Here is a 12,205-nt window from a genome sequence, read left to right on the forward strand (position 1 = left end):
GGCTCCCAGCGTTGCAACGGTCATCTAGTAATTTTTCTCATGGATTAAGGTTTTTTACTATGAGTTTAAAGTCAGTTCTCCTATTCGTTTTGGATCCACATTATGAAGAGCTGATTGACTTGGGGTCTGTTTATGTTTTTGTTTTTCTTGATTGCTTTTGTTTCTTCTTTGTCTTTATTGTTGTTACTGCCACTTGGTTTAGGTGTGAAATCTTCAAATTTACCTTGTGCTAGTTTGTGTACATTCCTCCTCTTTTTCTCTTCTAGGCGCCGTAATCTTTTTATTTTCTTATTTTTATCTTTTTGGAAAATTCCTCCAAGGGTGGTACTCTCGTTGTAGTCCTTCTTGTTGTTTTTTTTTTTCAATGCAATCCTCTTTATCAATCAATCAAAGATAACAAAAATCAAATAAAAATTCTACACATAATCCGTGCATGGCATGATATCTACATTTATATCGTCTGCACAACTTCTACCAGCCCTCTGATATTCTAATTTAACCTTTATTTATTTATTTTTTTGGCTAAATCATTCTTTTATATATACACCACGGAACAATGTATATGTATAAGAGATCAGAAACAAAAGAGCCAGAGGAGAAACTAACTGCAAGAGTGACTAGAGAGCTAGAAACAATGGAGAATCACTACAACAACGAAACAAATAGGGATGAAGAAACAAGTCCCCCAGTGAGTCCATTATCACAGAGCTTTAATAGCACAACAATATCTTTAAACATTTTTGCTATTTTCGAACTAGAGACACCGATTACTGAGTTTGAAGTACTAAAATTCTTGCTCAACCATTTTTTGCCATCGAGTATTCGTTTTTCTTCAATTATGGAGAAAAACTGGAAAGGTATTGTTAGATGGAGAAAAGTCGATGTTCAAGTGGAAGATCATTTGATCGTTCCGACATTCCCTCTTGGTTTAACCAGTGAAAGGTACGACAATTACTTGAGAGAATACTTATCAAAAATATGTTGCGAGAATTTTTCAGACGACAAACCATTATGGGAAGTTCATTTAGTTAAGTACCCAAGTTTAAGTGGTGCTTGTACGATGATCTTCAAGTTAAGTCATGCAATTGGTGACGGCTATTCTTTTATAAGAGTGTTTTTCATGTCTTTCGGAAGAGCTGATAAATCTTCAACTCCACTAACTTTTCCGCGAGTAACATTGATAAAATCACAGCAACGAGATGATGGTAATCGATTAATAGGACTTGGAAAGAAGTTGTTCGAGTTAATGCATAAGTGCACGAACACATCTTTTGACGTCATGGAAACCTTGCTGAGAACAACGTATTATGAAGATCGGCCGTCTGCAATACGTTCAGAGACATCGGCAAAAGGAAAGATGGAGTTGTTCAGGCCTCTTAACATCCACTCGTTAACATTATCACTTGAAAGAGTTAAGAAAGTTAAAACCAAGCTTGGAGCGGTAAGGTCCATTCACATTAATTAACTATCCCCCGAATTTTTATATTTAAGCAACTCTAACTACAAATTGCTCTTTTATTGCAGACGATGAATGATGTAATCATTGGACTACTGTCGTATATCATTCACTTGTACGCAGTGAGAAAAAACAAGAATATGGATCAGTATGGTGAAGATGGCTTGAAGAAGGACTCTATTAATGGTGGCACAAATACAAGCATGACCATATGTGTCACTCTTAACATGAGAATATTTAAGGGTTTTACAAACATTGAAGATATGATAAGGGCAGACGCGTGGGGGAACCATACTAGACTCTTGTTCACGCCATTACCGACTTCTAGAAATCTCGAGGAAGTTAACCCTCTTGATTTTATTTTCAAAGCAAAAGATATTATGGATAGAAAAAAGAAATCCATGATCTTTTATCTTATTGATTCATTATTCCTAAAGGCTGCAATGTGGGCAAAGGGGCAAAAGGTACATACAATTTATATACGGCAATTTCAAGTTTAAACCGTGTATTACACTTGCATTATAATCCACATCTATTTAAAGCTACCTTAGCCCTTCATATCATTTATGCAGGGGTTAGATGGATTGCTGTATTCAAGCTTTAAGAATACAAGCACTTTTATATCAAGTGTTATAGGTCCAAAAGAGCAGATGGCTATCATGAATCATCCTGTTAGCAGTTTTTACTACTTCATGTCGGGTATACCTCAGGTAAATATATCACTTGAATCAGAAATTACTTGTTAGTTGTAGAATGAATTCGTTGTAGTGCGTTGACATGCTTAATTTGATATGGTTAAATGATATTTTATGTTCATATGATTTTTAAGTAAGATGATTTCCGGTCATATGCATATAGTATCCACTAAAATCCAATTCATATATAAAACTTGTAACTTGCTTGTTATTCTTGTATACAGAGTATAACGTTCACATCAGTGAGCTGCATGGAACAATTGAAGCTTGTGGTAACAATGGAAAAAGGCTTTATTGATTCAGAACTTTTCATTTCTTGTATGGACGAAGCCTTTGAAAACATTTTTCAAGCAACATTTGGAAATCATCCAGGCAAGGACGACAATGAAATCAAGAAAAAATACAGCTAAATGAAAACGCTCAATCAGTGGACCAAAAAAAAAAAAAAAAAAAGTTGCTTATATGTGTTTCTTGTGTCTTTAGATTGTAGACCAATGTATCCCTGTTGATTAGAAGCATCCGCCCATCTGCAAATCCTCTTAATAAGGACTAAATAAATGTAACAACTTTTTGCTTTCTGTTATAACATGTTAGTGTTTTATTCTGTTAGCACTATTGTTTTCCGAGAGATATAAGCAGCTCTATACAATCCATCTGCCGTGAGCAATGAATTTCAATGGTGCCTAGTGCAATCTCTGGCGGATAATTTCAATGGTGTCGAACTTCTGTCCAGTGAAACAACTTCAAGTAGATAATTGTAAAATTTGATCTCTGTTTCGGTGATCGAGGTGTATTAAAATTAACTTCTGGCAGCTCCAGTTTTTTTTCCGTGTACGTTCTTTGAGTTTGGGTTATTATAACAATCAGATGTATCCAATGAAATGGACAGAAAGCCTCTATGGTACTGTAGCTAACTCATGATTGAAATCGATAACAATCATATGCATCCGGGGGATTCTAATATGTCCCATCTCCATTCCTCAAATCCTATCATTTCAATAGTATATCCCTTTCAACTCTGAAGCAAGGAGACCAGACTTACCTAAAGAGACAAAATCCTAAGAATTTTTGCAGCTTTTCAGTAATGTACTACTAACTTATATACATTTACACCATTCAAATGCCTTTGTGATATGCACGTTGCTGTTGGCGCACACGCCGAGGATATATAGAGGATTCTTTACATAAAAAAAATTAATCATCAGACCATTTCTTGAATCTGGGGTAGAAGCTAAGATCAAATTTTGTCAAAAGTACTTTTCAACCTGCAGCAGAAGTATAGGGGAAAAGAAAGTCAGCTGACGCTCATTGGTGCAATGCTTTCTAATCCTCACAGAGAAGAAATTAACCCATATCACATGAACCAGTTAAATGCACCAAACAAAGTTTGAAGTAATATCGTTCAGGATACCTTTGGTCGATGTAAGCTCAACAACATACATCCTAGTTCTTACCAACATTATATAGACCCATATGGTTTTATAACGATCATGAAGAACCACTGGAAGTGGCAGCCATTTTCACAAGGCATCTTTGCAACCAAGTGCTTTCTTCATTAAACGCTGAAACTTTCAAGAAAACGGCAGTTTTTACAAGAAAATAAAATAAAAAATGAAAGGGATATATATATTTTTGACTCTTAAAAGGTTAGAATATATTTAAACTCTTAAAAGGTTAGAATATATTTAAAGAAAAAAGAAAAAAGAGAATACAAGGGGAACAAATGTCAAAAGAGAGCATCGAAGCATAAACCAGGCTGCAATCAAACAACAATTTATTGATTGAAAAGGCTTATCAGAGGTAAAAGAAACTTGCTCTAAACAGCTTACAAACCCCGCAGAGGCAGAAAAGAAAATATTTTTTTCTTGGCGGGGGCTCTTTTGCCTCATTGTTGGATACCCCTGGCCAGAAATCATTTGCCTGCTCCTTCACGGAAACAGACTTTTTTATGCCTTTGAAAATGTTCTTTACCCCCCTTGGGCAGAACCAAAAGAGCAATGCCTTTCATAATATTATCTACTTGTTAACAATATGCAATACCTTTCATAATATTATGTACCTGTTAACAATCTGCCTTGCGATCGAAGGCCATATAAATTTACTTTTGGCAACCCAATATAACAGAGAATATTTATGTATTTGGAATCAATTGTATATTTTTTGTTTTTGAACTCTGCGCGTGCCCAACAGACCAAGGATTGGTTTGCAAGAGTTCAAGGATTCTGCACCGAGAAAAACTATAACTTGATGAAGAAACGATGTAAAACATCACATAATAACTTCCAAGTTCATGAAAGATATCGACAACATGACAACAGAAAAAGGCTTGCTTGTGTTTCTTGAAAGATGAGTATAACGTTCACATCAGTAACTAGCACCCAGCAAAAATCAGTTAGCTGCATGGAACAATTGAAGCTTGCGGTAACAATGGAAAAAGGCTTTATTGATTCAGAAATTTTCATTTCTTGTATGGATGAAGCCTTTGAAAACATTTTTCAAGCAGCATTTGGAAATCATGCAGGAGAGGACGACAATGAAATCACGAAAAAATACAGCTAAATGAAAACTCTGAATCAGTGGATCAAAAAAAAAAAAAAAAAAGTTGCTTATATGTGTTTCTTGTGTCTTTAGATTCTAGATAATTGTATAGTGTTGATTAAAAGCATCCGTCCATCTGCAAATCCTCTTATAAGGAGTAAATAAATGTAACAACTTTTTGTTTTCTGTTATAACATGTTAGCACTATTGTTTTCCGAGAGATATAAGCAGCTCTATACAATCCATCTGCCATGAGCAATTAATGAATTTCAATGGTGCCTAGTGCAACCTCTGGCGAATAATTTTCAAACTTGTGTCCAGTGAAACAACCTCCAGTAGATAATTGTCAAATTTGAGCTCTGTTTCGGTGATCGAGGGATATTAAAATTAACTTCTGGCAACAGTTTGCCTCTCTGTTGTAAAGATGCATAACTTGAACTCTATCACGGGAAATTCAACACCAAAAAGATATATGTTTAATCTGTCATTAGGGCTCCCAACAATATCTGGGACTCTCAAGATCAATGTAACAAAGCGAAGCACAGTTTATATATCGATAACAATCAGATGTATCCAATGAAATGGACAGCAAGCCTCTATGGTACTGTAGCAAACTAATGATTGATATCGATAACAATTATATGCATCCGGGGGATTCTAATATGGCCCATCTCTATTCCTCAGTACCTATCATTTCAATAATGTGTGCTTCCCAGGTACAGAATGTCTTTCAGTTCCTCCGAAAATAGTGAATGATTCCCCTAGGTGGAAATATAGAGAATCTCCGTCGGTCGACACCGCCTCATTTCTCAATTGTGTGCATCCGCATAGAGAAGGTCTTTCAGTTCCTCCATCTGGTTTCATCTCTTTCTCTGTTACCTGAAGTTTTGCAAGGTAATCGGCAGGAATATTGTACCTTATTTTTGTGGTCCTACACTCTATCTCAGAAGAATCGGACATGGAGATAAAAGAGTGATTAACAAACATACAGCACTTGTCTTCTATTTCACATAAGAGAGGAGACACTAGTTGAAACTCATCTTCTCCCTCGCAATAATTAAAATCATAGTATCTGTAATCACGATAATATGAATTGCTATATTCACTGCCTATGTTGTAAAAGGCGCCTTAAGCGATGGGTTGGCGCCTGGCAAAAAAAGGCGCCAAATTATACAACAATATGTTTTTTGGCGCCTCGCCTAGCGCCTAGTTCACTGCCTCTATTTTAAGAAAATCCCTGAATGAGTTGGTCAATATCATGCGGCAAAGTGTAATACAAGTAAACTCTGTGAAACCCATACTTTATAGCCAGTTCAAGACCTCTATCAATTCCCTGCAACGTATGATAAATCCCTGACACTGGTTTTCCTAGATCGTAAACTGATGCAGAAGAAAGTATTGGCACAACGTAACGATCACGTATCATAACTCCATATCCTGCTTTACGTTTCTTTCTGAAGAAACCATCTACAGTTATAACCCACCAAATTTCATCTCCGTCGTCTTTTTTAGACCAAGAATCTACCCACTCCTGCCTTTCTATCAACTTTTGCCTTTCCACTGCAGCACCTGTCTCATCATCAGTCATGGTGTCTTAAGACATGTTGCTTCAGCGACCTCGGTTTCTTCGTTGCAGGAAGAGTTTAAGATGGTGGCTTCTACTTCTTGTTTTCCTCTATCGACATAGTTCCCTGTTGTTCACTATCTTCACCTAGTAGTGTGTAACTTTCCTCTATGTCAAGTGCTGCATAACGATTTTTCGGTGATGCAAGGGATTTCTTTTTCTTTTTTGCTGGTTTTTTGTATTTTTTGTCGCACTTAATGGAATATGAATCCACCGATTCGCAATCTGAGTAGACAATATTCCGATTACCGTAGTAGTCATCATAATAATTATACCAATCTATGTTGTAAAAGGCGTTAGGCGAGGCGAGGCGCCAAACCTAGCGCCTAAGGCGCGCCTAGGCGTCGCGGAAAAATTAGAAAATTGCAAAAATGGGCGTGTCTTGGCGCTTTTTTTGCTAGGCGCTAGGCCTGTGCTTAGTGCGCCTTTGGCGCTCTCGCCTTTTACAACACGGAAATCATTATAAACAAAAAAATAAGGATCTTCATCTAGAAAGTATTCTGGAATCCTGAAACACAAACAGAAATTAAACCAGATTAAATTAAGTTTTACGAAATCAAACTCTAATGCTAACCCTTGACCAGATTGATCCATGACTTCGAAACCAAACCCTAAGTTTTATGAAACCAAACCTAAAAATCACAAAAAAAAAAAAAAAAAAAAAAACTAAACAAGTAAAAAATTTAGATGTTTTATACGATACATACCTCTCGATGCTTATAAGATCTTCGTGTATATCGATGTATACGATTTCTCATTGTGTGATGTTGATCCGCTCTCTACAACACGCTCTTAGGCGATTCTCTCGTGTCTATTTACACTTTTTTTCCTTCACACCTATCTCCTGACAGAACTGAAACCCTCAAGTCTGAGTATGCCAACATACCCATCCCCAATCCCCCTAAATATATACAGTATGACTGCTAGCTCCAACCTACACACCCTATAGCAGGCGTATGTAGCACCATTCACCAACACAATATGTGCAGATGGGCCCGAAATCCTGACCTCACAATATTAAAAGCCTTGCTTTAGTTCCAAGTTTGTTGTTTTTCTAAAAAGAGTATTTCATGAGATCTTCAAACTCTTGAGCGGAGACTCGATCCGCTAAATTCTTGGCGAACTGGGCTAATCCCTAATTAAGTGTACTACGAATTTGTGTACACTCCTTTGAATCTAAGGTTCTGACTCTGACCACAATCTCTAATAAGTGTGGGCGTGACAAGGTAATCCCAACCACTGATTTAATTTTATGAGTTACCTACCAAGGGTTGAGATCTCACCTGTCTGTTATCTCCCTAATAACAGTGACATTCATGTCTGGTCTACTTACAAGTCGGGTACTGTTACTATTAAATATCTGTATAGGTACTTGCATAAGAAAACCAGTGATAAGATAACACTAATAAGGACGGGAGGTTCCTACGAAACTCAAATGTCCTTATAAATATTTTTATTTTTGTGGCAGCTTTGCAAAATCAATGTCAATGGATCTTTGTATCGCGAAGGAATTTGTAATCACCCTGGTTGTCCGTTATGCAATAGAGACTTTGAGACACCGTTACATCTGTTCTTTGGTTATTCTGAGATTTGGCCAGTTTGGGACAAGATTCGGCAATGGACATTTTTGTGTTCAGAAAAGCTATGCTCTTTTGATGGTAACATAGGGAGACTGGAATGGAAAGATGTATGCCCATTCATTTTGTGGGGCATTTGGATTCAAAAAAACGTTGTCTATGAAAAATGCCGCTTTACTGAGTCCTGGCTAACGTCTTGAAATTAGCTAATGAAGTTTTTCAGGCTAACACAAGTCACTCTGCAGGAACAAGGGAAACTGAGGAAATCAATATTGCCTGGAAAGCGCTGAGCAATGATTTCTATAAGATTAATACTGATGGTTCTTCAATTGATTGCGGTGATGCAGGTGTTGGATGAATCATTAGAGATGGAGGAGGATGCTTCGTTGCTTGCTTTGGAAAACACATTTACAAGAACACCAACAGTGTGGCTGAAATTTGGGCCATAAAAAAGGGCTTCGTTTGGCTGCTGTTTTGGGCATACGTTGTTTCTGAATATTGTAATAATTATGTTATAGGTGTAACTACACCAATACTTGTTGTCCGGACCCAATTTCAAGTCAATTATGTTTTGCTTCTTTTTCTGAGAAAGACAACAATTCCCGTTCATGGTCTTTGCGGATCAGATCTTATGCAAAAAGAAGATTCAAAAAGAAACTCGAGATATTAACATCGTTCTCTTTAAATGAGATCTCAATTTGAGCTAGGCTTTCCTTAGATAGCATATCCAACTAGAATTTCCACCTGCTATTGGGAACTTGTCGGTCTTCTCTGCCTCCAAACTGAAGAGACTAAAAGAAAAAGAGACTAAAGAAAAAAGAATGACTCCTGTTCTTTCTTCTTCTTTTTTTGGCTGAAAAGGGCAAATTTTATAAAATAAAAAAAAAAGTGACTATTCTTCCTAGATATAACAACAATAACGAAGTTCAATCTGCATTGCCGCTGCTATTTCTCATGTTTGCAGTTGTGTTCTTCAATTTCCGCAAGGAAACCAAAGAAAACTTTATCCGTGAAACAGACTCTGAGGTTAAAATTTGCACTTTAGTTTGTTTAAATGCTATAGCGATTTGAAAATAGCAACATTGTTGTACTCCGGAAACTCTTTCTCAGTTCAAATCTTCTTAACCAATTTAGTAACCTTAGACTCCAAGACTAAGTGATTGACATATGACCCAAACTCATGCCATATGACGACCAAGCACCAACACATAAAATCATATCTAAACCTACTAGTGGACTGAAAGCAATACAACTCAAACATGGATAAAAAAGTCGAGGATCACGCTCATAAGAAACTCCAACACTGTATTGTCTAATTGGCATGCATTGTTTTTGTAACTTTCTTTTTATTTGCAGCTTTGTTTTCTTTTCTTCATCTACCTCTGATAGATTTGCTTGTACGTTTCTTCTTCTATTAATAAATCCTCCCTTTCAATCATTAAAAAAAAAAACATAAGTTAATTTGTGATTATTCTATAAAGCCCAATAAGTAAAGCCCAATAATCATCTACATTAAGTAAAACCCAATATAGGCTAAAGTTTTCTAGGCCTTTTTTTTCATCAAGTGTTATCTAGAGATTTCTTTCTCTAGAATTTTCTTGTAATATCTAAGTTGAGGGTGTAAAGAAGAGTCTAGATAGAACTATCTAGAGAAGTAAGTGATCGGTGTACAAGCCTATAAATAGGCAACGATGGTTCACTTGCAAACCATCTAAAACTCAAGTGAGTGAAGTAAGAGTGAGAGCTAATCAAGTCAAGTGACTTCTATTGTAAGTAGAGTGAGCCAAATAGCTATATTAAAATTCCCCTGTAACATTTTCATTTCCCAATTAATCAAAGCCTCCTCTTTTCCATTAAACCAATCTTTTTTTCTCCAACTTCTTTTCTCAAATCATTTCCATTAACCCATCACACTTCCGCATTGCGCAAACCTAACCCAATAATACTAAAACTCTACTCATGACAATTAACCAAAGTATTCAAGATTTCAATTATGCCCAAAGTTTAATTCCAATTTTTGATGGTGAGAGTTATGATTATTGGAGTCTACAAATGAAGACATTGTGTATTTCTCAAGATCTATGGGATCTCGTACCAATCCCTAATATTGGACAAATGTTAGATCAAATCCTAGTGTTGGGCAAAACCTGAGTACCAAAGTCCAATTATCCCTTCAAATAACTTAGAAGTTTCCTTTTTAATGATTTCTTAATTACCGAACTGAATTTTAATGCGGTTTTGACTCCCCAACAATTTTAGTTGCAGTCAGAACAGATATTCTCTCTCTGATGAAACAAAACCTAAATATATTTACCATAATGTTAAAATATTATCACTAAATATGATAACCGAGCTTATTTTAACACTAAATAATGCTAAATATGATAATATTTTTAACGCTAAATAAGCTCGGTTATCATGTTTAGTGATAATAAACATATTAGTGTTAACATAAACCTAAATATGTTTACATCATGATAACCGATCTTATTTTAACACTAAAAAAGTCAAGCACAACTTCTATAACATAGTGTTGCTTATGTCATAGTGACACTGAATGAACATTGCACACTACTACATTTATCAACTACAGTACTGCCACCAGAACCACCCATCGTCAGTACCTTTTCCACCAGCATCATTATAGTCACCGGCTCCGTGTACCGCCTCCAAGTATCTACGTTGGTTAAGGAACCAGACCCGAAATCACGAAAGAAAGACCATAACCGTGAATTTTGGCCTTGAACAGTTTGCATACCCATTTGCAAACTAAAATTCTAGTTAACCTCGTTTGCATACCAGTTTGCAAACTTGCTTGTCTTCGGTATTCGATAAAACTCGTTCTGACCGTAACTTCTTCTTCCGAACTTGGAATCGCCTCATTCTTTTTTTATTATTTTCCTCTTTCAATTGTCTTCAATATGGTGATGAGAAATCCTGAATTTGAATGATTTGTTATTGGTCTTTGGCCCATCTCTTGATTTTGAGCATTTTGCTCCTTTACGTCGCACTTCTTCCACTTCTCTTCGACTCGAACAGTTGGATACTTAGAATAATTCTCTTATTAGATCTTTTAAGAACCTTTTAGTTCCTTTTTGGATGATTCACCAAATAGAGAAAAATAAGAGAAAACAAGACTAATAATATGAAAATATGCAAGAATAATAGCTAGAACAAGTATGAAATGAACACTAAAATCATATGAATTATGCAATTATCAATCAAATGCAGTAGTACTACCACCAGAACCACCCATCACCACTACCTTTTCCACCACCACTCACAAATACCACCCTGACAATCCCTAATATCTATTAATTTAATTATTAATTAACAAATTTGTGTAATAGGAGTACATATTTATTATGATAATTAATACGACATTTATTATGAGGGATTAATAAAATATTTATTATGAAAAATTAATGAGACAACGATGATGTACATAGTCACAGATTAAGACCATTAGTCGGATTTCTAACTTTCAATCATATTGTCACTTATAAACACTTACGTAAAGAACCATTGATTTATCTTCTCCTTAAAAAATATTGATAAACTAAGAAAAATATCAAATATTTCGAGGATGATACTAAATCATCAAGGAAAGAAGGTTGAGCGGAAATATGTTCTTGGATTTAAGTTCTTTTGTCTCTATAGTCTAAATCTCATTCCCAAATTTATTTCTGATTTAGGTTTGCGCAAAAGTGGGAAATCAAAGTTTTTTAATCCACTACTCATACCGGATGTGAGTGACATGATCAATTGTTTAGTTTTATAGGAAATGAGAATCAATCGATCAAATTCTGTGCTTTTCTTTTGACTTTTGAAATGGGAAAAAGAGAACATGTAATGCATTATTTCTCAATTAAAACGTGTATTCATAGAGTTGACCACAACCATGGATTTATCAATTGGGAGGGAAAATCAAGATCTCTTTTTATGTTTACTAACTTATGATAACTTTATTTTATAATACATAACAAAGAAATGGAACAAAAGATCACGTAGGTAGGATATAACCCTTGTCGTAAAAGTACGACTCAATAATAAGTTACTTTATTGTGTACTGATTTTGACTCATACCGTTAGTTTGCAGTGATTATATAACGTGGCATTCTAGTGTTTTGTTTTTTAATTGTCATGTATTTTAACCGAATTTATTTTATCATTAAAACAATCCACCACATCTTCTTTGCTTAATAATGTTAATCGATTTATGGCGACACATAATTAATAAAATATATTACTACTCACCATCACCCGCACCACAAAATCATATGATACCACTTCTTTTCCCCACCGCCACCATTTC

The 12,205-nt window shown here is 35.6% G+C and overlaps 1 protein-coding gene across 1 annotated transcript; it reads left to right on the forward strand.

Annotated features, from left to right (window-relative positions):
• Nucleotides 1-556: 556 nt before the first annotated feature.
• Nucleotides 557-2,561, forward strand: LOC113328699 (O-acyltransferase WSD1-like). Its single transcript, XM_026575721.1, has 4 exons — nucleotides 557-1,441; nucleotides 1,525-1,920; nucleotides 2,029-2,166; nucleotides 2,376-2,561. Exons 1-4 carry the CDS (start codon nucleotides 557-559, stop codon nucleotides 2,559-2,561), a joined length of 1,605 nt encoding a protein of 534 aa, XP_026431506.1.
• Nucleotides 2,562-12,205: the final 9,644 nt, after the last annotated feature.

The sequence above is a fragment of the Papaver somniferum genome, unplaced genomic scaffold, assembly GCF_003573695.1.
Source record: "Papaver somniferum cultivar HN1 unplaced genomic scaffold, ASM357369v1 unplaced-scaffold_114, whole genome shotgun sequence".
Taxonomy (NCBI): domain Eukaryota; kingdom Viridiplantae; phylum Streptophyta; class Magnoliopsida; order Ranunculales; family Papaveraceae; genus Papaver; species Papaver somniferum.

Excerpts from the sequence above, each read along its gene's own strand:
- LOC113328699 (XM_026575721.1), top strand. The coding sequence starts at position 557 with ATGTATATGTATAAGAGATCAGAAACAAAAGAGCCAGAGGAGAAACTA. Across the intron at positions 1,442-1,524 it reads TTAAAACCAAGCTTGGAGCG|ACGATGAATGATGTAATCAT; the intron begins GTAAGGTCCATT and ends CTTTTATTGCAG. Across the intron at positions 2,167-2,375 it reads TCATGTCGGGTATACCTCAG|AGTATAACGTTCACATCAGT; the intron begins GTAAATATATCA and ends TCTTGTATACAG.